The sequence below is a fragment of the Uloborus diversus genome, chromosome 8, assembly GCF_026930045.1.
Source record: "Uloborus diversus isolate 005 chromosome 8, Udiv.v.3.1, whole genome shotgun sequence".
Classification (NCBI taxonomy): domain Eukaryota; kingdom Metazoa; phylum Arthropoda; class Arachnida; order Araneae; family Uloboridae; genus Uloborus; species Uloborus diversus.
The window spans coordinates 106,760,712-106,785,638 of record NC_072738.1 but is presented as its reverse complement, the minus strand read 5'-3'; the positions used below and the strand labels follow the sequence as shown (position 1 = coordinate 106,785,638).

At 31.7% G+C, this 24,927-nt stretch overlaps 1 protein-coding gene across 2 annotated transcripts in view; it reads left to right on the top strand.

The window, feature by feature from the left end:
- LOC129227240 ((E3-independent) E2 ubiquitin-conjugating enzyme-like) overlaps nt 1-24,927 on the top strand; it is a 62,892-nt gene that overhangs the window by 27,671 nt on the left and 10,294 nt on the right. For both annotated transcript variants that reach the window (XM_054861749.1, XM_054861751.1), the window contains exons 12-22: nt 1,341-1,469; nt 2,234-2,328; nt 4,151-4,366; nt 9,267-9,913; nt 10,176-10,279; nt 10,426-10,488; nt 17,642-17,845; nt 18,954-19,014; nt 20,964-21,085; nt 21,169-21,248; nt 23,156-23,262. In XM_054861749.1, coding sequence (XP_054717724.1) covers nt 1,341-1,469; nt 2,234-2,328; nt 4,151-4,366; nt 9,267-9,913; nt 10,176-10,279; nt 10,426-10,488; nt 17,642-17,845; nt 18,954-19,014; nt 20,964-21,085; nt 21,169-21,248; nt 23,156-23,262 — 1,828 coding nt within the window. The remainder of the gene's footprint in view (nt 1-1,340; nt 1,470-2,233; nt 2,329-4,150; nt 4,367-9,266; nt 9,914-10,175; nt 10,280-10,425; nt 10,489-17,641; nt 17,846-18,953; nt 19,015-20,963; nt 21,086-21,168; nt 21,249-23,155; nt 23,263-24,927) is intronic.

Below are 24,927 nucleotides of genomic sequence, written 5' to 3'. Positions count from 1 at the left end.
TTGGCATTGGCCTATAATCGATGGATGTTGATTTTTGTTATTATGCATTTTTTGGTATGGTGATCGATGCAACAAGTTAATCATATTTATACTAAAAAATAGCTTTGTATTTTGCTCAATATGTTTTGTGTTACATACTAATAAGAAAATAGAAAGGAGTATTGTGAACCAAAAGCGAGTGCTAAAAGATTGCTGCTCCACTACAGCAAAACGCTAATATTACTCATGACGCATGACATCGAGAAAACACTAAAATAAGTTGGAAGCACTTTGTTTTCAACAATTAGTAAATGAATTAAAACAATTTTGAACAAAATGTTTAAAAAAACTTAAAATTTGGGAAAGAAAAAAAAAGATTTTTTTTTTAAATCTAAGGAGAAAAGTTTCAGTTCTTCCGCATTGCTACTTTAAACAATTTTGATTATTTTGAAAATATTGCTATTTAAACTTAATTTTGAATGGAGCGAGTAACCTGGAATTGTTTTAAAAAACAACCTATAAAACCTGGAAAAGTCAGGGAATTTTTTTTAACCACAAGTGTATGAACCCTGGAGAAGTCCGTTACAACAAAAATCTTGTTTTAATGAAGAATTTATTAATCTTCTACTTAAATTTAGTAGGAATAATGTATGCTTTCATGCAGTGTATTAGTATTGTACTAAAATTATCATTAAAAAATATTTGATTTGATATTGCAAGTATGACATTTTATCTTTGTGTTCTTGTTCTGTTACTTAAAATCCAACAGTGTGTGGTGTTGTGTTTTTTATGTTAATCTACTTGGAAAAAAAAAAGGGAATTTGATGAGTTTCTCTGGAGATTTATGCTGCAACCCTGTAAAATTGTCAGCCGCCATAATAACTGCTGAAAAAAGTACTCTGGGTCAAAAAGGACTCCTTGTGTTATAAAGACCTCCTTAATTGTAATCATTGTAACTGAATGTGATTATTGCAAATTTCCTACATTCTGACATGAAGTTGCAATTATGTATTTTTGGAATTAATGATGTTTGTTTTAACATGTTTATTTCATACACATATGGTAGTGTTTTGAAAAATGTTCTACTTACCCTGAAGAATGCAGAAATTTTTTTCTCCCCTGAAGAGGGATGAACTGTATTATTTAAAATGAAAGCAAATCCCTATGACAGAACTTCATATGTTGTTGATTGGCAAAGCCAAAATTGGTAATCTAAAATATTAAATCATGCCCCCCCCTGCCTTTTTTTGGACCAATGCTTTTTTGCAAATAGCTTCATAAAAATTATATTAAAAACAATTTCTGAAACAAAAGTTTCTTGTTGCCCTTGTAAAAATATGCTCATTTTGTTTTAAAACCAGGATTCAAACCCAGGAGCAACAGCTGGACAAGTTGTTGACGTTCATTCTACTGGAAAAGTAGAAGTTTCTTGGGTTAGTGGAGAGACTTCATTATGTTATCCTCAGGAATTATACAGAGTTGGAGAATATGTAAGTTTTTTTTTTTTTTTTTTTTTTTTTTTTTTTATGATTGCATATCATTAGCTCTTTTTGTTGACTCAATTATTTTCTCACAAAGGAATAATTTTTCTTTGTACTCTTTTTTACACTTAGAAAGACCAACTTATATTCTGTTATCAATGTCTTTCTTTTTTTGTTGTTTTTAGCATTTGTTAACTCTAGTAAGTGGAGGCTAAGTAAATGCATCTGCATTATTTTGATGATTTGATAGTATTATTTGGAGCATTTAAGATTGGGAACTATCATATTCTTCATTGTAACTGAACTCAGATGTACCTCAACCAGCCGATTGTATCCAAAATATTTAGAATTTTGGAAAAAATATAACTGTTTGACTTTTACTTTCTTATTGATTTAAATACTCTAAAACTTAGCTGCGTGTAATAAATTTTTAAGGCTTGAATTATCCCAGCATCCATTAGTTGACATTTTAAACTTGTGTTTGTAGACAGGAAGATAATCTCCATATTTTTTTCAAGTGAATGTCTTTTGGGCTCTGTCTTCTTGTCTATGAAGAAAATAGCATGCATAAGAGAATTATTTTTGTTGTAAATAGTTTTATTGAAAAATTTGATTTTCCATTATTTAACCTTCTTAGGGTGGCATAACTTCTGTGATGAAAAGTTTTTTAAGTTAGTAACAATGTATTATTTGCAGTATGCAAAAGTAACATTCCTAAGAAAATAATATTTTCAATCCTTGAATGGGTTATTTTGACTTTTGGTAATTATTAGGATTCTGATGATTTATGGGCTGATGATGATTCCTTTTCTGACGAAGACAGCTGGGAAACAGAATCTGAGAAATCTCTTGTTGGTAATGACGATGGGTATGTATGTATTTTTTGTTATTTAGTTGTTCATTAATATTATGTTGCATACATTTATACTTAATAAGTATTAATTGTTTTAATACATTTAATACTTAACTTTCATACTATCCTGCTTTTTTAATGGTTGTTTTTTTGCAAGTTTTCTGACAGGCTCATTTTTGGATTTTCCTAAATTTTGCATGACTACATAAAATAATTCCAATTTATCAGTAATGTAGAAAGTATACTTAATAGTTACTATACCACTGCTAGATGTGTTTCCCCCAGTAGAACTACATAAGAGGCCAAAACATTTTGCAGACCTCGTGTGGTCTGCCATATACCAGCAGTCTGTTATGTGCCTCCATTAAGGTGCAAATGTTAGTGGCACAGAATTTTTAGGTCAAATTTCTCAAAAAGTTGTAGACACCTGGGCTCTAGATGCAACATTGCTCTAAAAATTAAATTTGACTGAGAGTGCCTCAGAGAAATGATCATGCAAGGAATTGTTCACAGGCTGTATAATCATACCACATGGGTGCCAATAATTTTCTTCATCTCAAAAATCCTCGAACTGACCACTTGAATCGAGGGGTTCTAAACCCACAACCCAAGACCTAGAGCAAAACCCAGCCACACCATCCAAGTAATCTGCTAGATAAAGATCTCTCACTTTTTTAATACTACATTCTACAAAGCTAGGTTTCCATTTACTTCCCAATGTTTTTTATGTCATGTTCCCAGTGGATGCAATCTGTGCCACGTGGGAATTTTAGATTTGTAGTGCATCTCGGCACTGAAGTTTTTTTTAAGGGTAACACTGAGAAAACCACCATGAGCATGTTTATTGAAGTACTAATTTCTATGAAGATAGTGGTTTGTTATACTTCTAGTATTAATAGTAATAAAATATACAAAGATGTTTGTGTCCGTTTATACATGGATATTTTAAAAGCTCCCGCAAATATATGTACAGTAAAACCCCTCTAATGCGTATACTAACGGGACAAATTTTTTTTGTCCGCAATAGAGGGGTGTCCTAAGGACGGGTTTAATAATGTTATTTGCCTTGGAATCGGGGGAATTAAAAATAGTTCTGCATTTGAAGGGTGTCCGTTAGGAAGGGTTTTGCTGTATCTATTTATATATTTTAACTTTTCTTTGAATTGCATTGAAATAATTGATGAACTTGACTAATAGTAGTTTGAAGCTAAAAATATAATTTTTGTTTATTTTCTCCATTGGTTTTGTTGTTCAGAAATCAGCTTTCTTTTTACCTAAGCAAACACATGCTGTTTTGAAAATTGAAAATTTCTTGAAGATTATATTATTTTCTTTAGAAAATCATCTTTTCTAAAGACGTCCACCCTGCTTTAATTCACATTTTTTTTTTTAAATTTTATTTTTATTACCTTTTTTTATTACAGAAAAGAAAAAAAGAACTGCTGTATAAAGTCCTGAAAAATAATCGTTTTTCGTTTTTGTAAAATTGCCGTTTTGAGGATATGTTTTGCTGTAATTAGTCTTTAATTAATAATTTTTTTCACTTAATATTGAATAATCATTCACTTAATATAGTGAGCTAAATTTATTTCTAATTTACAGTGCAAATCTGAATCTTTGCAAATAAATCTATGTTTTATACCACTTTATCACTCTGCAGTTGAATCACGTTTTATATTACTTCCAAAGTGAAATTAACAGTCCCCTTTTCTGTAAAATAAATATAATATAGTGATGTCTTTTCAGCTTATTAGCATTTGAAGTAAAAATTGAGCTGAAAACCCCTGTACTTCAAATTTATGATTTGCATTTGTTATATTAGTACGGTCATTTTTAGGGCTGCTGAAAAAGAATTAGACGGAACTACCAAAGATCTCGAAAAAGTGTGTTTCAAATTCGATGATGATAAAGAAGATGTACAAGAAAAGCTTTTAATCAACATTGAAAAACTCAGAGCTGGAATGGCAAGATTAGAGGAAGTATTTACTCAAAATCCTACCCTTCAAACTTGCAATGTCATGAGGAGACTTTTAGAGTTATACAAACATTGCAAGTAAGTGGGTAAAATTTTCATTCTAAGATGACTATACTAAAGTGGTGACAAAATGCGTTTGTTCCGTTAAGTCACTATCTTCAGAAGCTTTTAGGAGCTCATTTTTCTTGTGATGATCATGGAAATTACTTTGGTTTGTGATACATTATCATTGAAATTTGTTCCGAAACTCATCTAATAACTCATTAATAACTGTGATGCAAAATAGGCCTCCTTCATTTGACAGATATTTTGAGACCTTAATGCTGATTTTTCTAGGTCAATCTCTCTAAATATTTATTTCTATTTCTTATACTAACAAAATATTTTCCTCAGGGTACAGGATGATTATAATAAAAGTCCCAGCTGCTACGCTTTTACAAAACCTTGACAAATGCTTGATATAGAAAGTTTCTTTTTCAAGTGCTTGAAAATCTTGAAAAACGTTAAAATCTTCACGAGGTTTGCATGGGTCATGGAAATCCTGGAAAGTCATGTAAAAAAATTTTTTTTTTCAGACTGAAAAAGTCATGGAAAATTAATATTTTCATTAAAAGTCATGGAAATTTATTTAAAGTCATGGAAAAATGACTTAGGCAGTAAGAAAGTAACATTAACTGAGAAAGAGCATTAGAAATTCCTGCATGTGAAAGCTATTATTTCTAGAAAATAAAATAGAATGATCCCAAAATAAAATCTGAGTTTTGGAATCCTATTGCATCCACTTCTGTAACAGCTGTCCGCCTTATTTTGTAATTTGATTTTACTGCTGGGACATCACCAGTTTTTAATTCACCAATATTTTCAGCTCGCCTTATATTTTATATTAGTAGTGGATTTTCATATTCTTGATTTTACCACACCCACTCAAAAAGTGTAATTTAATTACTTCCGATTTTGTTTCAACCGTTTGTAAGAAAATTGACATTATTACATTTATCAGAGTTTAACTTTATCTTTGAAGGCTTTAGAAAATAAAGACTTAAGTCAGGTGATAGAACTTAGAAGCAGGCTAATTCTAATAGTCTTAAAACAGTGGTGCTCAACATACAGCTTGCAAAGCGGATCTCCATGTGGCCAGCTAAAATATCTGGCTTAGAAACATGAATTTACTGAAAAACAATGGCTTTACTTTAATGAACGAAAGTACTGTAAAATTGAATGGATGATTTGATGCACTGTTGACACCAAAAAGTAATATTTTTATGAAATAAGTTTATTATTGGAAGCTTAGTAATTACTTATTCAACCTTTCTCCCATTTATTACTTTTCTGCCCTATTTATGAAATAGTTTTTAGACATTTGAAAACCGGTATATAGCATGCACTCTATTTTTACTTTACTTATGATTAAGGTAAATAAAAATAGTTTATAGGTTTTTGCAGTGTGCATGGATATTTTTTCAGGCACAAGTAAGTGTTTTGATGAGATAGGGGCATTAACGTACAAGTGTTGCTAATGCCCATTTCCGTAAATAGGCAAGTTTAACATCGAATAATACTATTCTCTTTGTATAACAAGGTCATGAAAATTTTTATGAAGTCATGAAAAAGTCATGGAATTTTTTCATCCAAATTGAGTACGAACCCTGTCTTTAGTCAGGGTTACCAACTGCTCGACTTCTTGCGGAATTGCTCTTTAAATTAGCGAAACTCTGCAGCTCTACAAAGAAGTAATTTTGTTCTGCATTTCCCAGCCAAGCATTTTCAGTCAATCGCACGAATATCCCCTCACTTTGCTTCTGCCGTTATCTTTCCTTCAAAATGTTAGAGTGTTTATGTGATGACGTGAAGCAATTGAAGTAAGCTATCACTATATTCCCTTCTCTTTTATATCATTTGCTTATAATATGCTTTTATATCACTTTTGTATGCATGCAATATACATTCTGGGAAAGGGCCTCAACTGCATAGTTAGTGGTCATGGTGGAGAAGCATTAGGAACCGTTACTTTCCCAGAACACAATACCAAGAAGCCAACATTGTGATATAAGTAGAATTTTTGACATTGGGTTCAAATCTGGGGTCAAAGTGACCAGCTCTGCGGTTCCAAGCATATTGAATGTCTCACGGAACTTGTGTTAAGTACCAATTTCTATCAAATACCTTTTGAAATGAAGAGAAAACATTGAAGTGTCTACATTGCAGCAAACTAAAGTAAGCTAAATAAAATTTTTATTTTTCCCATCATATCTATTCAGAATTTCAGTTAATTGCAAAAGGAAGCAAGAGCATAACTTGATCTTAAAGATTTTTTAAGTGCCACCAAAAGATTACAGATACACCCAAACCTGTTTTTATGAGGTGGATATGGACTGCATAAAAAAAACGCATTGATAAAATTGTTCAAAACATATCGAGTAGCTACGAAAAGTTGTTTTCGCAATACAGTTAAAATACATTTTTTTAATGCAGTGAATAGGAACCGCATAAAAGAAGTCTCACATTTAAAGTAACCCCAAAACTTATATTTAAATGAAATAAAAATAAACCAAATGATGACAATTTTGCCGAATAGTTGGACAAAATTTCCCAAATAAGGAAATGTTTAGGAGGTCACAGTGACTTCCCATCAGATGCCCCTGTCATCCCAATCTAATTGAAATTTTCCTATACTGCATAAAAATAGGATTGAGTGTATATATTTCAGGGTTACAAGGAATCTCTATGTTACTTTAAAATAACTTATGGATGATAAGACTTATCTTGTCGTTCATGAGCTAAATTTTTGTGATTAAAAAAGGGTTGTCTCGTAGTTCTGAAACACAGGTCTGCAGTTCTTATTGCTGTATATACATAGCATCATAAAAATATTTATAACTTATCACATAAACTTAAACATTTTATGTATATCCTGAAAATGTTAAGACTATCATTTTTGCATGAGAACATGTTACTTTTTTTCTAAATAAAATAAACTTGATTCTAAAACACATGAAATTAAAAAGAAATAAATGCAGACATTAAAGCATGTTAATTTACTAATCAGAGGCAGTTAAACAGTTTGCTAAGAATTGATTTGTCTCATGAAATTAATTTTCCTGACTCAGAAAAACAAAATTAAAGGAAAAAGTAAAATCCAGAAAAATAATTCCTTTTTGTAGGTAGTGATGAAGTGATATAGAATCTTACAAAAAAAAAAAAAAAACACTTTGTTGATGTAAACTCAGTTTTCCAGTCATTCTAACTTGAAGTGTCCAATGTCAGCATCTAGTGTTATTTTTTATTGATTTATTTTATATCGTGAATCGTGATAAAGTAGTATTGTTTGCCTGTCAAAATATAATTCAATCAATGGCTAGAGATTTGTATTCAAACTTCACTTAGCGAATAACACAATGCAGGAAGTGCAAGTATAAAATAATTGAAATCGTAACTTTTTCCACTCGGGGGGGGGGGGGAATTCAACAAAATGTATATTTTATGTAGGAGCAGTAATACTTGTTAGAAAAGCACATATTTTCAAAAAAACTTGTGGACCCGAGTTATGGCATTGAAAAAAAATCCACCTTTAAATGCTGTGCTGAAATTGTCCCTATTTAGTCAAAAATGCCACAAAGCTTTATTCAACTTAAGACACTAAGAGAAAGGGGGGAGGGGGGGGGAGAGAAATGTAAAAAATAGGATAAATTAACTCCATACTAAAACTAAGCAATTTTTCTGAAAGTAATTCAAAAGAAATTTCCGAATAAACTGGCCATGATAGGTAGTTAGTTCAAAACCTTTTAGCTAAGTTTTGAACTAACCAAAGTTGAATTTCAATTTTTTTTAGTCAATGTTTTGAATGTCCTTGCAATAACACCAAGCCAACAACTGTCTTGAATATTTACCTTCCATTAATTGGAATCAGAGTGAAATAAAATGCAAAAAGACTTAAACCCCTCTTTTTTTTTTAACGTGATGCACTGACAATGGAAAAAAAATGAGATGTATAATTCAAAAAGGGAAAAAGGGTTTATTTTTTAAAGGTAGGTATGAAGTAAGATTTATGAAGTTTCTTCAAAATTGTAGACAGCCCAGGGATCTGGTGAGGAAACTGAGTGTCAAAATTCTCGTGGTGGTGGCATCCGCTGATAGTAGGGTTATGCTTAAGAAATAATGCTATTTCAGGGGTACTAGGTCTGCAAAAAAGTTTGTTACTAAAATTTTGTTCTTACATGATTTTTATTTATACTTTTCTTTCCCGGGACTCCTTAAAAAATGCATATTTGTTACTCACTTTATAACTTTTTTTATTGGGACTGGTTAATGTACCAATATAGGTTTAAACATTTGTTTTGTTATCTTAAAAAAAAAAAAAAAAAAAAAAAAAAAAAAAAAAAAAAACCAAACTCACCTTCCAAAAGAAGATATAAGTCCAGCAATCCAGATATTTTTCAGCCCTAAGGTATGATGGTAATAATTTCAAACCATTGGATGATTCTTTATGTTGTTGTATGGTTTTTCTGAAACGGATCAAACAAGAACTTTGAACTGTTTTCTTATTTTTAATTATTTAGTTCTTTATTTAATTGTAATTTATGTTCATTTTGTTTTAAGTCAATTTGTCTGGCAGGTGGCACCAGAGTAAATTTATAAATACTACCTTGCGTTAACAAGTCATCGGTTTTTTGTTTTGTGGAAGCGTAGCTCTGTGCCATGTTGTGTTGGACGGCGGGCATTGCAATAAAGTTTGTATCTAGTGATTTGAATTAGTCTCTTATTTATTTGCTTTAAATCATGCCAAACAATATGGTCAGTGTGCAACTGAGGAGTTTCCTAACAATGGTGGTTGCACAGAAATATTTAAAAAAAGAATAGAAAGTCTGAATTATATTTTCTGGTTTGTTATTACTATTTTAAATCATATAATAGATTACATGTTCTTCCAAAAATGTTTCTCTGTTTTGTCTATTTTTTCATGACTTGTATTTGTCTACAGGGTACTTGATCAGCTCCTGGGAACAACGTATTTTCACGAGAGGCATTTACAATCACTGGTTGAGAGATTGAAACATAGAGGCCGTGTGAACAGCATTCAGCACATGGCTGACCAGATATTTCGCTTGTTTTCGTCCAGTGATGCAAGTGCTGAAGTTAATGAAACTCTCCCTAAAGAGGAATTCAATGTAGAATCTGATCGAAGGAAATCTGCAACAGACTCTTCCAAAGTTGAAATTGATATTCGTATAGAATCTCCTTCAGGTGATGAGCCTCCACCTACTTTAAATTCAATGAGCTTAAGTGAAGATGTGTCGAATAAAAAGCCACTTCTTTCGCCTGTGAGTCCTACCTCTGGTAGTGGCAATGAGCCACGTAACTTATGCCAGCAACTATGTGCCATTCTAAAATCTCGCTTACTAAAAGCTCATGAAGATGCAGAATTGAGGTTTGGCATGCCACGCAGCGAGACCTCTGCCTTGCTAGCTGCAGAAAATGAACAATCTCAAACTGTACCATCGGAAAACTCTACACAGAGTGAACTTACTAACAATATTGCTAATGAAGGAAGTAATGAAAGTAAGGATGTAAAGCAGCTTTTAAGTGGTGCAGATGAAAGCATTTCTGAAAATAATACTGCTGGACAAGGTGAGAACTTACTTTTGAACTATGCATTATAAGTGTTTGAAATTATTGAATTTTGAAATACTATTAAATGGACCAAAATGGGGGATATTTTTCAGTTTTGTGTTTTCCCCCCTAAGAATTGCCTCCTTCCCCTTAGTGACCCTACCAATATTACTGATATGTGATCATATATTTATTTTATAAAAGCAACCTTTTGTTTAGTTCCCCCCTATTGCTTTTATGTAAACTGTCTTGCTAAGAATTGTTTTAAATTCTCACTTAGGTATTTTTTCTTTGCTGGAGTCTGTTCCGGATAATCATAAATATAAATTAAGTATATTCCAACCAACTGAACCTGGTGCCTTTTTTAGAATTGTAAAGAAAGAGGTATTGCTATTTCATATAATTAACTTGCTTATTAAAAGGATTTAGCTAGCCAAGTACTATTTAGTACTGTGTGCAGCTAAGCCTTTTTACTAGTGATATATTTGATTTTTTTTTATATTTTTTTAATTGCTCATCTTCTTTTTCAGATGAATATACTAAAATCTTCATTGCCTGAAGGTATTATTGTAAAAAGCTTTGAAGACAGAATAGTAAGTTAAGTTTTAGATATTTTTATTTTATGGTAAAGAGTAATAAGACTAATTAACTGATTTGCTCTCTACATATTCATTTGAGTATAGCGTAATATTGATTAATTCTAGTACTTAATCTACTCGTTCTCTTTGCTCAAGAATACATATTTTGTTCCACAGCATATTGCTTGTTTTTTGTGACTTTTACTGAAAGAAATTTACTTACGCTATCAGTCAAAATGACATGGAAACTCATACGCAAGCCTCCCATCTGGTTCCTTTTTCTTTAAGTGATCATTTTTTCTCTTTTTCTATGAAATAAAGCAAAGATTGTTTATTCAGCTGTGATCATAAATGGCACCCTGATACCTTGTATTTAGTTCTAATGATAAGTGATTTTGCCTAATTTCACTGCTTTTTTTTGTGTGGTATTAAGGATCCAATAAAAATGCAATCAAGCATGCATGTAAGGGGACTATCAGTAACTTGAAAAAGCAAAAATGTTTTTTAGATCATCTTACATCATAAAAAGTTAGCAATAAGCTGTAAATTTCACTTGCTATTTGCAATTATTCTATGGGTTTCGGTAAAAGTATCACTTACACTATATGACCAAAGGTATTGGGACACTTTTAAAAATTCACATTTTTAAGGATTTCTCAAGAAATAAAAAACCAATTGCTTTGTAACTTTTGTCACGTAAAAGGTATGCTCCATCTGTCATTTTCCAGTAAAATTTACATTACTCTTGCTTAAGGGAATCAGTAACAAATTGGAGAAAACAAAAATGGTTTTTAATCATCTTTCATCGTAAATAGCTGAGAATAAGCGGTAAATTTGAGAAAGTATTACTGATATACATGAAGATATTAGGACTCGACCGATGCATCGGCGCCGATGGTTCAACAATTTAGCCATCGGCATCGGCGACCAATGCTAACTTGCAGGGAAACATCGGCCCATCGGCCTTAAAAACATCGAAAAGCCGATGGAATTGGCCGATGTTTTGGAAAAAAAAGGACCTTTGCTGTTTTACTTTTAATGCAAAGTAAAGGGAGTTATAGTTTTCATATAAAATTGTTTACTTAAATTTTAGTATGAATTTCTATTTTAGTCATCCTTGAAAGAGTTTTTAATACTGCATTCATGTACCAAACAAGTTAATTATTGCTTTGTTTTTTTGCTGCTGGATGAACGTATGTATCTCTCATAAGTCATAACTCAAAAATGGTAAGCTGTAGAAGGTTAAAATTTCGCATGGTGGGTGTGCGTACGTTCCAGTTGTGCACTTCCCTTTTTGTTTTCAATCGGGTGTTCTAAAAAGCCTATTTACTCATTTTTACTTCCTTTTACAAAAAAGGAAGTATTGTATTCGCGAAAAAATTTTCACTCAAAAATCGCCCTTAATTTCCATTTTGCTCACCCCCAAATGAATGTTGAGTTTTTTTTTCGATTCGACCACATGCGGAAAAGTGCCTAAGAATGTATAGACACGCCAAATATCCATTTTGACCATCACCGAGGTAATTACAACGACTTTTCTCGTGACGTCTGTATGTATGTGCGTATGTATCTCGCATAACTCAAAAATGGTATGTCCTAGAAAGTTGAAATTTGGTACATAGACTCGTAGTGGGGTCTAGTTGTGCACCTCCCCTTTTGGTTGCTTTCGGATGTTCCTAAGGGGGTCTTTTGCACCTTTTTGGGGGGAAATCATTGTTAATTTAATTTCGATGTAAACTCAAGTGGCGTTATAATTTGTCGGACACTTGGCGATATATCGCCAGTCTTTTGGTCGCCAAGTTTTGTCGCCAACTTGGCGACAAATTTGGCGGAGTTTTTTTTTGGTTTCAATTTGGCCATTGTTGGTGATATTTAGAGAATAAATATTAAATCACATTAAAATAGCGAATAATGGGGAAATGACATTAAATTGGAGTAAAAGGAAGTCATGTGATGCACACATCAGCTCGTTTGTGGTTATTAATTACTTATTTCAATGCAAAACTAATATAGCATCTCAGACTGGGCGATCATTTGGTGATATATTGCTGGATTGGAGACCAATTTGGAAACAAATGTGAGATGGCGAAACTGTTTTTGTGTCATTTTGTTAGATTCCCGTTGAACCGACGGTAATTTTTAATTTTTCGATATTTGTAATATGAATCACAGTAATGCAGTTCTTTTCTGTATCGCTTAGGCGGACTTACAAGTTAGGGGCCTGTCGAAATACGTTTTGGGGCCCTATTTCTCTATCATGGAAGTTGAAAAACATTTATCATAAGCATTTTTGTAACTCCTACGGTGCCCCTATGGTTATGGGGCCTTTGCGCAATTGCGACATTTGCTATATTTTAAATCCGCCACCGCACGTCAAAACAAACTCGGGTGCAAGTTTTAAAAGGGTTTTTCTGCTCATTGTTTATGATTATTTTGAACTCAAATTTTTACTAGTATTTTTTGTATTACCGAAAACACTTGGGAGCCTCCTCCCCTTCCTTCTGTTTCAGAAATTAAGGTCTAGTTGTACTCATGGGTGCAAGACCTTCCGTCTTAGGACGGATTTCCATCTTGGACAAAATTTCCGAGACGGAAAGAAATTCGATGACTTTCCTTCAGTTTTTACTTAAAAAAGAGAAATTGAGTGTTTGAAAAATATGCTTTAATATTCCATAACCACGAATTTACATCGACATTCTCTCGAATTTCCACCATGGGCTTGTTTTGTTTGCGTGCTTTTGTAGGAGTGACTTCTAAACTCGCGCCATTTGACTTTTTTTAGGTTGCTCAGTTATTTCCAACTGTGCAGGCCACGGAGTTGCTCGCTATTCTCCCTGATTTTTCGAATTAATCGTCTCTTATTTGAAAATTTAACCTTTTCTCTTCCATTTTTGATCTTCCTTTCGTTTTTTCTTCATTTGCGTTTTTTTTTTTTTAAACTTTATACGCATAAATGAAAATTATGTGCGCTCTTAAAATGTCTTAAAGGTGAATCTGAACCACCGATTGAGAGTGATTGATGACGCCACAGCAAAGGGCGTCCACATCCCAGGTAAAATGGAAACTATCAGGGATTTTGAAGATTTTAGTCAAAATGGGAATTTTGAAAAGAATGGGGGGGGGGGGATTTCGAGCTGGTTTGAAACACCAATGGGGAAACTGTTCCTGCCTTTTTGACATATTTCTGGTAGAATATTCTAAAAATTCTACTGTCTTTCAAGCTAACACTCCTAGAATAGAAATATGTGTTGGGGGGGGGGGGAGAGCGCGCGAAGGGAAACGAAGAAAATAACGGCAGCACGAGTTGGCGAAAAAACGCTGCTTTGGCAATAAGTTAGGGTTAAGTCCGCAAATTAACCCACGATATTGTGGTCTTAAAACGTTTATACTTTGGACAATCTAAGGGGGGGGGGGATTACTCAAGGGCTCTAGAATAAAATATCGATAAGCTGAATTGAGAGCCATTTTTGCAGCTAGGAGTGGTTTAGGATTTCTCTGCAAACTATTAAAAATTAAGTCAAAAATGATTAGACTGTTTTAATGATGTAAACGTGGGGAGGAGGAGGTTTAAAAAAAAATGGAAACTGGAGTCCTTAAAACATTAATTTAGGCAATCATTGGTGAATATGGCTGAAAATATTTTCCGTCTTGGGCACATCACCCAACGTGCACCGATGGTTGTACTTCCGAATTGCTTAAAACTAACACCATTCATAAAATTAGAGTTTTTTTTTTTTTCAAACTTTATCTACTGTTTAGGAAAAGTTTAGAACATTAATGTAAGAAATTGATTAAAGACGTTTTGAATAGTGACATAATTCGGGAATCAAAGACTCGTCTGAATTTTTTCTTCGGAAGTGTTGTAGTAGGTTTAGAAACCCTTCCGACGCGTTGGTGGTATCGGTTCTGTACTAAAAAAATGTGGCCAAAGTTTGTGTGTGGGGCCGACATTTAATGTTGCGAGTTTCTCCAAAATCAGAGGGTGACTCCCCCCCCTCCCTCGTCGTTTCAAGCATTTCTTAAATATTTAGCGAGCATTTATTTTGCTCAAGAAAAGTCATATTCTTAATAATATGTTATCGAAAAGTTTCAACTATTTTCTATTATGCAATTTTTTAAATTTCAGAAAATTATTGTTAAATTGAAAAATTTGATTAGAACCTTTTTATAGGGCTTCATAAAAGATTAAACAAATTGTTCAATATTATGTGTGCAAACATATCAGATCAAGTAGTATATGCATTCAGTTATTATTAAATTGGCGTAAATATCGAGTTTGTTTATTGCAGCTGCGTATTAAGAACCTCGATTTTCCATGGATATTTCTTTTTTCAGCAAAAAATTATGTCTCTGTTATAGCTTTTATGAAAAATTCAAACTTTTCTACTCATAAATTTTAAATAAGTATAAAAATATTCCTATAATGATTTAATATTGTAATTTACCTATTACCCTTTTTCTTTAATTTGGCGACTAAAAAATGTCTATGTGCAATCTTTCCACTTTAATTGCGTAATTTGTTGACGATTTCATTTTATTTATTTATTTTTTGAATGATTAAACAACATAATTTAAATTTTTAAACTATGTATAGTGTACCTAAATCCATACATTATTACGGAAATCTTGGTTATGTGTTCAATTTCAAAAAATAAATCAAGTGGTTATCTTTCCTTCTTTCTTTTTGCTATTGTTTTCTTTCTCTTTCAACATACAGCAGTCAAAAAAGGAGAAGCAAAACTACACCCTATACAGATTGTACGTAGTACGATCCAAAAGTTCGGGGACAAGATGTATAAAACCTTACCCAGAATAGTTCACATTACCTAAGCACATCCACCTTCAAAGGGTCACCTTGAGGGACTATGTACTTCTGCCAATGTTCATATAACTTTTAAAAACACTACTGGAAGCCATTTTAATGTTTTCTTTTTTGTTGGGAACAGGTAAAAGTCACACGGAGCTAAGTCCGACGAAACGTTATGTTATTTGTTTGTCATATCAAAGTATTGACCAATCGAACCGTGCATCCTCAACATGAAAATCGCCTTCTTCCCCACGATGAACTTAAAACAGCAGCGCAAAAGGCCTTACAGGAGGTTGCGAAAAATGACTGAAAGGAGTACTTCTAAAAGCTTTACGAACATTGGCAGAAGTGCATAGTCGTTCAAGGTGACTATTTTGTAGATAGATGTGCTTCGGTAATGTGAACTATTCAGGTTAAGGTTTTTTACAGCTAGTCCTCGAACTTTTAGATCATACTACGTAAGTATGAGTGTTAAACTTACTATTTCATAACGTTTTTAAGGGACGCAAGTTTATACGCATGTAGAAATCACAAGAGGATATTTCGGTCATCTATATGTTCTTAGGTACATATACATGTACAGATATACATGTACAGATGTGCCGAAAAAACTTGTGAAGTTGAAATTGGGTGATCGTAAAATAAAAATTTCGATCGAAATCTGATTTTCCTTTTGTGATTAAAATTCCCTATTCGTAGAAAGGAAGTAAAGTGAAGTAAATAAATGATCCTTAAAATCCCTGACAGTCTTAACAATTTATATCTGTTAGATTATTTTTTTTTTTGCCATCGGCCAACGGCATCGGCAATCGGCCATTTAGAGAAAAATAATCGGCCATCGGCCAGCTTTGAACAATCGGCTAACAATCGGCATCGGCCCATCGGCCAAAAAATGCCATCGGTCGAGCCCTAGAAGATATAAGCATTTCTTTTGAAACTACAAATTTTGTTTGAAGGCTTTTGGCTCACAACACGCAAAGTTTTCCATCAAAGCTTATCAAACTTTTAGAAAACTTCACTGCCTACAAAAGATGCATAATATTAAAATTTGAAGTTAAAATTTTGAAAATTTGATAATGTATGGACATTAAAAGCAAATTCTCACTGCACATATATATAAAAGATCTAAAACTCAACTAATTTCTTCAACTCATAATAAAATTCCAGTTCAATGTCTTAAAAATTCAGAAAGTTAGCAGCAATCTAATGAGCCGAATTTCAACAATTCTTGAACAGGTGACTAGTCGTGAGGGATCGTCTGCAAATAATCTGTTTTTATCTTGAATCACTGAACGATTGCAAGCAAATGTTGTTAACTTTTGAATGACCCCTCACAACCCATCGCTTATCCAAGAATTGTTGAAGTTCGGCTCATTAGATCGCTGATAACTTTCTGATTTTTTAAGATATTAAACTGGATTTTTTTTTGTAAGTTGAGGAATATAGTTCGGTTTTAGATTATGAAAGTTATAAATTGCTATCTTTAGCGCATGCGTAGTGAAGCATTAATTGCTTTAAATGTCCATATTTTATCAACTTTTCAACATTTTAATTTCAAATTTTAGTATTACACTTCTCTTGTATGCTGTCAATTCTTCTGAAAGTTTGGTAAACTTTGATGAAAAACTTTGCATGTTATGAGCCAAAAACCTTCAAATAAAATTCGTAGTTTTGAAAGAAATGCTCATGTTTTCAGGAATATCATTGATACTTTCTCGAAAGTATGTAAAATAATTGTACATAGTAAACTAACTATGTTCTGAAATTTACAGCTTATTCTCAGCAATTCACGATGAATGATAATCAAAATACAGTTTTGTTTTCCTCAATTTGTTACTGATCCCCGAAACACGAAGATGATGCAACTTTTATTGGGAAATGTGAGCTGGATCATACTTCTCATGTGACAGAAGTTACAAAGCAATTGGTCTTTTATTTCCTCAGAAAAATTGTCTCAATACTTTTGGTCATGTAGTGTATATTCACAAAATATAGTGAAGTGTTTATTTCAAAAACATCATTTTTTTCCCTAAGTTTTTGGTTCATAATTAGTTGTTTTCCAAGAAACTTTTTGAAAACTTGACAGCATACAAAAGAAACATTATGTTGAAGTTTGAAACCTTGTTCGTCTGGTAGTTCTTTATGATAAAATCAGGACATATGCATCAGTAGGCTGAAATATTACATTGTTTCATTGTTGGAAATCAATGACAAATTTTTACTCTCTTGAACAAAAAACATTTTTTTAAAAGTCAAATTCATTACAAGCCCTGGCAGTTTATAGTTTGCTGGAAAAATATTTGAATTTTGTTCTGAAATTTCCTTATTTTATTTATTTATTTATTATATGTATGATTTTAGGATCTCTACTCTGTCTTGATTAAGGGACCAAAACGAACACCTTATGAAGATGGGCTCTTCTTTTTTGACTTCCAGTTCCCCGCAGACTACCCCAAAGTGCCACCACTCTGCCATTATATTTCATACTGTTCAGATCGATTGAATCCTAATTTGTATGAAGGTGGCAAGGTGTGTGTTAGTCTTCTTGGAACATGGGGAGGAAAGGTTTGTCATTTATACTAATTTCATTTTTTTTTAAAACTAAAAAGTCACTTCTATTTTTGAAAAAGGTGTAAGAGATTTTTGTTATAAAGTTTAACACCAAAATGTGTGCTTTTTTGATGGAATTTGTTTTAAAATTCAACTAGCTTTTGGTTTTCTCAAATTATAATTTGTTGCAATGTGAAATATGGATTAGTATTTTACAATTAAAACAGGTGTTTAACTTTACGAATGTTTGATGCACGTATAACCCATTGATATTTGTCCCTTACCTTACTCATCATGTTAAAGCCAGTGAGAAATGTCTTTTTATTTTTGTAAACCTTTATCTTGTTCTTCGAAAGAGAGAACTAGAAATATATTTCTGATGTCTAATCTTTTTCTATTTTTTGGAGCCGAGAAATAGTTTTAAATGATAATTTTTTTGATAAAAAGGTATGAATTTCTCTTTTAAGTGTTAAAGCTAAAAATTGTTTTGATGGTTTAAAATGTCCTTTTGAAGTAGTAAAATCCAAAAGTGCCTTTTACTTTTTTTTAGGTCCTTATCTGTTTCCACTCTTTAAAGCCAATGATAATAATAATTACGGAATAGATTTTTATGACTGAAGCTTCACACAAGCTGAAACACTTCAGTATTCATTTTTATCATGGCATTTTACCTTCAAAGCAGGGGAGTGGGGACATAAAAGAAGGCTTCATAATGTTGTAAAAATTTCAATTTATTAAAGAAAATCAACAAAAAATTAAATGGTTCAATCCATATTGAAAATAAAATAATTAACAATACCTCAAATAATGGCAACTTTGGGTGTCAGTTAACAAATTATGGCAAATTATTCAAAAATGTTAAAACTAAAAGTTTTCCAAAATAGTGAATGAAAAAGTATTGAAATTAGTCAGTTAAAAAAGTCCCATAAAAGTTCCACCCCACCTGTTCTTTCAGGAAGATTTGTTTTGAAGAATGGTAACAGAGAAAGTGTTTTGACTTAAAAAAAGGTAATGGGATATTTTTTTTTTTTTTTTTTTTTTGTCTTTTTAGCTTTGGTAGTACAGGTAAGGGATTTTGTTAGTTATGCTAGACTAAAACATGATAAAATTATTTTCCATCTAGGGTACTGAAATGTGGAATCCTGAAACATCTAACCTTCTTCAAGTCATTGTCTCCATTCAAGGTATTCTTCTATATTTTTTTAAAAAGACAATTGATTTTTTTTCATGCATGTATGAACAGTGAAACTTTGATAAGTACAGTTGTAAAGAAAAGAAGGAAAATGGGCATAACAAAAACTCCGTATTTTTATGGATTATATTTATTAATTAAAGTTTGTTTAAAAATTAGTGAATTAGTTACTTGCCACTTTTTACAGAAGGATTCAAAGTTTAATACGCATGTTTACGAAAGTAATTAAAGCTTTTCCTGATTTCTTTGAGTAACCATAAAATAAGCCCACGTAAAATGAGGGTCTACTGTATTTCACTTTACCCCCACATTCCCCTACATAGTTAAACTAATTTCTGGGATTTGCGGCTTACTTCCAGATATTGGCAATGAATGATGATCAAAAAACTTTTTTGGTGTCTTTTGGTTTGTTACTAGTCCCCTAAACACATGAAGTTTCTTGAAAAATGTCAAGTGAAGCATGCCTTTTCCACAGGATTGGCAAGGTTTTTCCCACCCCGGTAAATACCGTAAATACCATGGTAAAAACCAGTATTTACCGTCCTGGGAAATACTATGTTTTCCCACTTGGGAAAAACTGATTTTTAAAATACAAATTCAAATTACTCTTTAAAAATATCGAAATTGAGATCTAAGTAAATAATAGGTTGAAAGATTGAAAAAAAAAGAGTAAAATATACAAAAATGTACAATGAAGTGGATTTATTTATAAATATTTACACAATACACAAATTACAAATCGTAATTCTATTCATATTCTTCTTCTACTTCCACATTGGATTTTAGCAACATGTAACAAAACACTAATTTAGACATTTTAAAACCCTGTCTATTTCTAATATTGTTTTTGATGAAGTAGAAATTAGAAAAAATATGTTTGGAGATGCTGATGATGCAGAACAGACATCCCTTAAGATGTTCTAATAATTGCAGAAATTTCACTTAAATTCTTCCACCGTAGTGCTTTTGTAATGCCCACAGAGAAAAATGTTTAAAGTGATTTTTCAAACATTCTGTTTGATTGGACAAGAATCTGGCAACAACAGTTACTGACTTTGCAAAAGAACATTTTGTGCAAATATCTGTTTAATAGATCTATTAAAATGGTAATAAAAATTGTATTGAATTTAAATACAAATTATTTACTGCTTCTGTTGCTGATCCTGATATTTTAAGGTTTAATAATTTTATTTTATTGTGTTCAAAAATATTTATTTAGGAAATTATTTATTGTTAAAAACTTTAGTGAGCAAATTTTATGTTTTGTGCAAAAATTCTTATTTATTTATATTGATTTCCTACAGAATAATTTAAAACCCAAGGGAATAATTAATAACTATTAATTTCTAACTTCCATTTTACACATCAGATTCAGAAAGCCAAAATATTTCTTACATATAGATATTTGGAAGTTTTTCCAGGTTTTTACCACTTTTCCCCGGTATTTAGCACTTTTTCCCAGTTTTTCCCGGCGGGATGGGAAAAACAAGTTTTGGATGGGAAAAAGTCAACCCAGCTTTTCCGTGACAAAAATTACCGAACAATTGGTCTCTTTATTTCTTGGATAATTCTTTTAAATGTGAATTTTTCCAAGTGATAAGTTCTTTTTGTCAGTCATTGTGTGTATGTTAAAAGATCTAGATGTTAAAAAGTGAGGTGCCTTCATTAGGTTTAATTCTTCTCATAAAAATTATTAATTTTATGTAAGGTTATTGCAAAATTTCCTGAGGCATATTTGGAAACTTTTGTATGCTTTTCCTAGAAAAGAGTAGATAGATAATTTTAAAGAACGAAATGTTTTTTTTCATTGAAATTTTTCCATAACATCTCAAATGCAAAACTAATGAAATCTGTTTGTTTGATATATATTTGAATAATTGTAACACTTCACGAATTTAATGAATATGAAACGATGAAGTAACCAGTATATGTTTTTTAAAGGTTTGATATTAGTATCCGAGCCTTATTACAATGAAGCAGGATATGAACGTCAGAAAGGCACGCAGCAGGGAAGAGAAAATAGTCGAATGTACAATGAAAATGTTGTTTTGAAATTGGTTCAGGTAAAATTAATGACTGCAATCAAATAGAGCTATTTTCTGTAAAAAGTAAAGAAAGAAAATGATTTTGATCCTTTTAAATCTAGGCAATGACCAAATTGTACATCAGTCCACCAGAAGTTTTCAAACAAGAAGTCATTGAACATTTTCAAAGTCAAGCATCAAAGTAAGTTATTTAAATGTTCTATGTTTTATGTATATAATACTATTTTTGTTATTTATTTTTGAAATGTTATGTGATAAATAGTAAAAGGGGCAATTTAAAGTCACTTTGTATGTCACTGGTAAAAGTGGACGGAAATGACGGATTTTCATTTTTCCCCCTATTTTCCCCTAAAAAAGTTTTTAAAAAAATGTGAAGAGAGAAAAATGACACATAAGTCAAATTACTAAAAAACCAAAAATAAGCTTAAAATAAATTAATTAAAAACAACACTGAAAAATAAAATGCTTGAAACTAAGATTCTGAGGGAATGTGTCTGTCTGCCTGTAATTTCTTTAGAGAAAGTAGTCATGTCCAGTTATGTGGAAATTTTTCTTTTGACTTTAAGTCCTTTTTACAGGTCACGTGATGCCCATGTTTCATTGTTGAATAAGCAATTTTTTGTTCAGTTTCTAAAACAGAATACTTGTCTACAAAGACATTGTTAGCCTATGCAGGGCCCCTGCTAGAGGTTTCAAATCGTTAGCCAGTAAATTAGCCAAAAGCCAAAATTGAAAAACATTAAACGAATTTCAAAAGTCTTATCCAACGACTACTTTATTAAATAAGAGAACAAAGAATAATTTTAGAAAGTATGAAATGCAAACTTGTACTTTTGTTTTAAAGATGCGGCATGCACTCATTTACTTGTTAGGTGGGGTTCATTTTCCCTGACAGAATTTTTAACAATCTCATGACATAATTTTGAAGATGGTAATTTTTTTTGTGCAATTTTTGAAGAATTTCTTATTTGCCAATGGGTTTCACCAAATCAGAGTTTGCTTCGTCAAAGTTATGTTTTTGCTGCATTTTGTGCCGTGGCGAATTTTTGACACGGACTCTGCTATGTAAATCTTCACTTAATCCACAGAATTTCTTTCTTTCATGTTACTTTTGTTTTGTTTTTCATTATTTCTTTAGTGTTTAGTTGAAGGGGTTAAGTTAAACTTGATTAAATGTCTAGGTTTTCAAGTGTTGTACAGGATTTTTTTTTTTGAAATTTTTGTCATGCGGCATAAGTTGATCTCCAAAGTTTAAGCCTGATTTGCTGCATGAAATTGTTGTTCTTATACATGAGCATATACTGCAATTATTTTGATGGCAGTGCATAATCTTCCTAAAATACTCATTTAGTGATGTTTCAATAAATGCTTATGCCTACTATTTTGAAATTTGACATAATAGGTTTTAGTCTTGTTTTTTCCCCAATTTGGTTTCCCAATCTGTGCTCACTTTTAATTATGAAGTTAAAAAAAGTTTGGACCTCAAATTTTAATTTTTTTTTCACAATGATAAGCATTGACTTTTGGATGCATTTTAAAGGCAGGTAGACCAATTTTTATTTCAAGTTAACATAGGCAGCTAATGACAATGGCTGTTATTTGGTTTAATCATCACAGGTGCATTGCTTGAGCCGTAGTAATGAGATATATATATTTTTCATTTTTGTTGTGAAAAAAATTAAATTGTAGATAGCTAGTGTTGGGAACAGATCTGACATTTTGTACTTGCCCAAAAAAAAATCTTTGGAACACACCAAGAGAAAAAAAGTCAAAAGCACACAGCAAAACCCTTAAAAGAATAAATCAGCTGTAGTTAAAATTTGAAAAAGCGAGATGTAAAATGAAAGATTTAAGAGTAGGTGCAAAATTGTTACGTTTAGAATATGCAAAGCTCACAGTAGTTCTAAAAATTCTCAAAATCCTGAAACTGCTAAAATTTTCTATATAACCCAGATTCTCATAGTAGTATGCTAAGTCTTTTTCAAAACTTTAATAGAAGTGTAAAAAAAGTTCTTTATATATTTTGAATGCAGTATTTCATCAAATTGTTTAATACTGAGTATTTTAAATAGATCATTTTATCCATAGGTTAATAAATCGATTAGAAAAGTGGCTTTCAGTGTCGGAATCTTGGAATTCAGAACATCCTACATCTCCTACCTCTCCTTCAACTTTTAAAGAGTTATACAGTAACTGTAAGTAACAAAACTTTTTAAAAAACATATCGTCGCTTTAGAACAACAGTAGGATATCTTAGTGTTATTTCTGGGATAAGATGTCTCAGAGTTGCTCTGAGGTAACAATTTGTTTTATGTTGACAAGTGTTTTTCTTCTACTGTTTTTTGATTGTTCTTCAAATATTATTCAGTAGAAGTTATCCCCTACGTTCCAAATGATGACACCATTTGTGTTTAAAAAAAATCCTTGCTTAATTAGACAATACATGAACAGAAATTGATAAAAATTGCAAAGTCTTAGGAGCCATGCAAAATTCTCAGCACCAAACAAATCATTTCTGGTGTAAAATGGCTGTTGCTAGGATCATAGCCGTCCTATATTTCGTATAAATCCTTCATTTTTATCAAAAAGGTAAAAAACAGCAATTGCATTAAATTTGCTCCTCAAAATTGGCAATGAATTCAGCAAGTTAAAAAAAAACTTCAAAATCTGTACCAATAATACAAAGCTGTAGAGTTTTTGTTTGAATGCGCTAATCTCATGAACTACTGGTTCGAATTGCAAAATTGTTTTTGTGTTGAATAGTCCATTCATTGAGGAAGGCTATAGGCTACAGTGGCTCCCAAAAGTGTTCGTACACTTGGAAATTTTTTAGTAAAACCGAAATAACTCAAAGCTGAATTCGAATATAAAGTCCAATATTTTTTCACATTATTCCTATGTCATTCTAAATATAACCCATTGGTTTTTTTCAAAATATTGACGGATCTTCTTTTTGAAATGGGTCAGAAAACGAAGAGACAGAGAAATAACATGCCACAAAAGTCATCGTACACTTATAAATTTTCGAATAAATTCATGATTAAAATTATCATATGCCATTTTATTAATATTTTTGCATTGTGTTGACCCTTATAAGTCATTTGGCTTTAATTTTTGGTTTATTTATTCCATAATATATTGCTTATTACTGTAAAATGGCTGGTATTCGTAAAAAACCGCAAACGCCATTCAAAATTTGATTTTTTTTTCCCACAGTAGTGGTAAATTGGTTTGAAATGTCTCTAAATTAGTTAATTTATTTGTTTGTATAGTAAAGTGCTTGATAAAATGCTTTATAGAAAGGAATCGGACCGAAAACAAGGTAAGAAAAGATCAACCAGCAAAGTTGACAAAACGTGATCGTAGATTTAAAGTTAAAAAATTTATGAAAAATACATATTTTAGTACTGTAAAAGTTTCTGCAGAGTAAAATGAAACATTTTACATTTACTTTTCACTTAAAATTGTTCGCCAAGTTCTTTGATTAGCTGGATTAAATGGGACCTCTTCCCGCAGAAATTTTCTTGGTCGTGCGAAAAACAGAGAGCTTACGCTTTTCATCCCAAATCAATGACAAATAAGCTAAAAACAGTTTAAAATCATGTCTTACTTACAGATAAAAATTAATTTAACATTTTTGGTTAAATTGTTGTATAACTGTAAGTAGAAGAAAAAATTAGGAACTTAATCTTAAGAACTTAGTTGGATCAATTAATCAGGACGGCGAAGGTGTTTTAGTGTGAGGGTGCATATCAGCATCAAGACGTGGTAGTTTGTAATTTTTTGATGAAATAATGAATCATGCTGTTCCTTTAAATATTTTAAAAACCAATTTTGAACTCTTAGCCAAAAATTTGGTT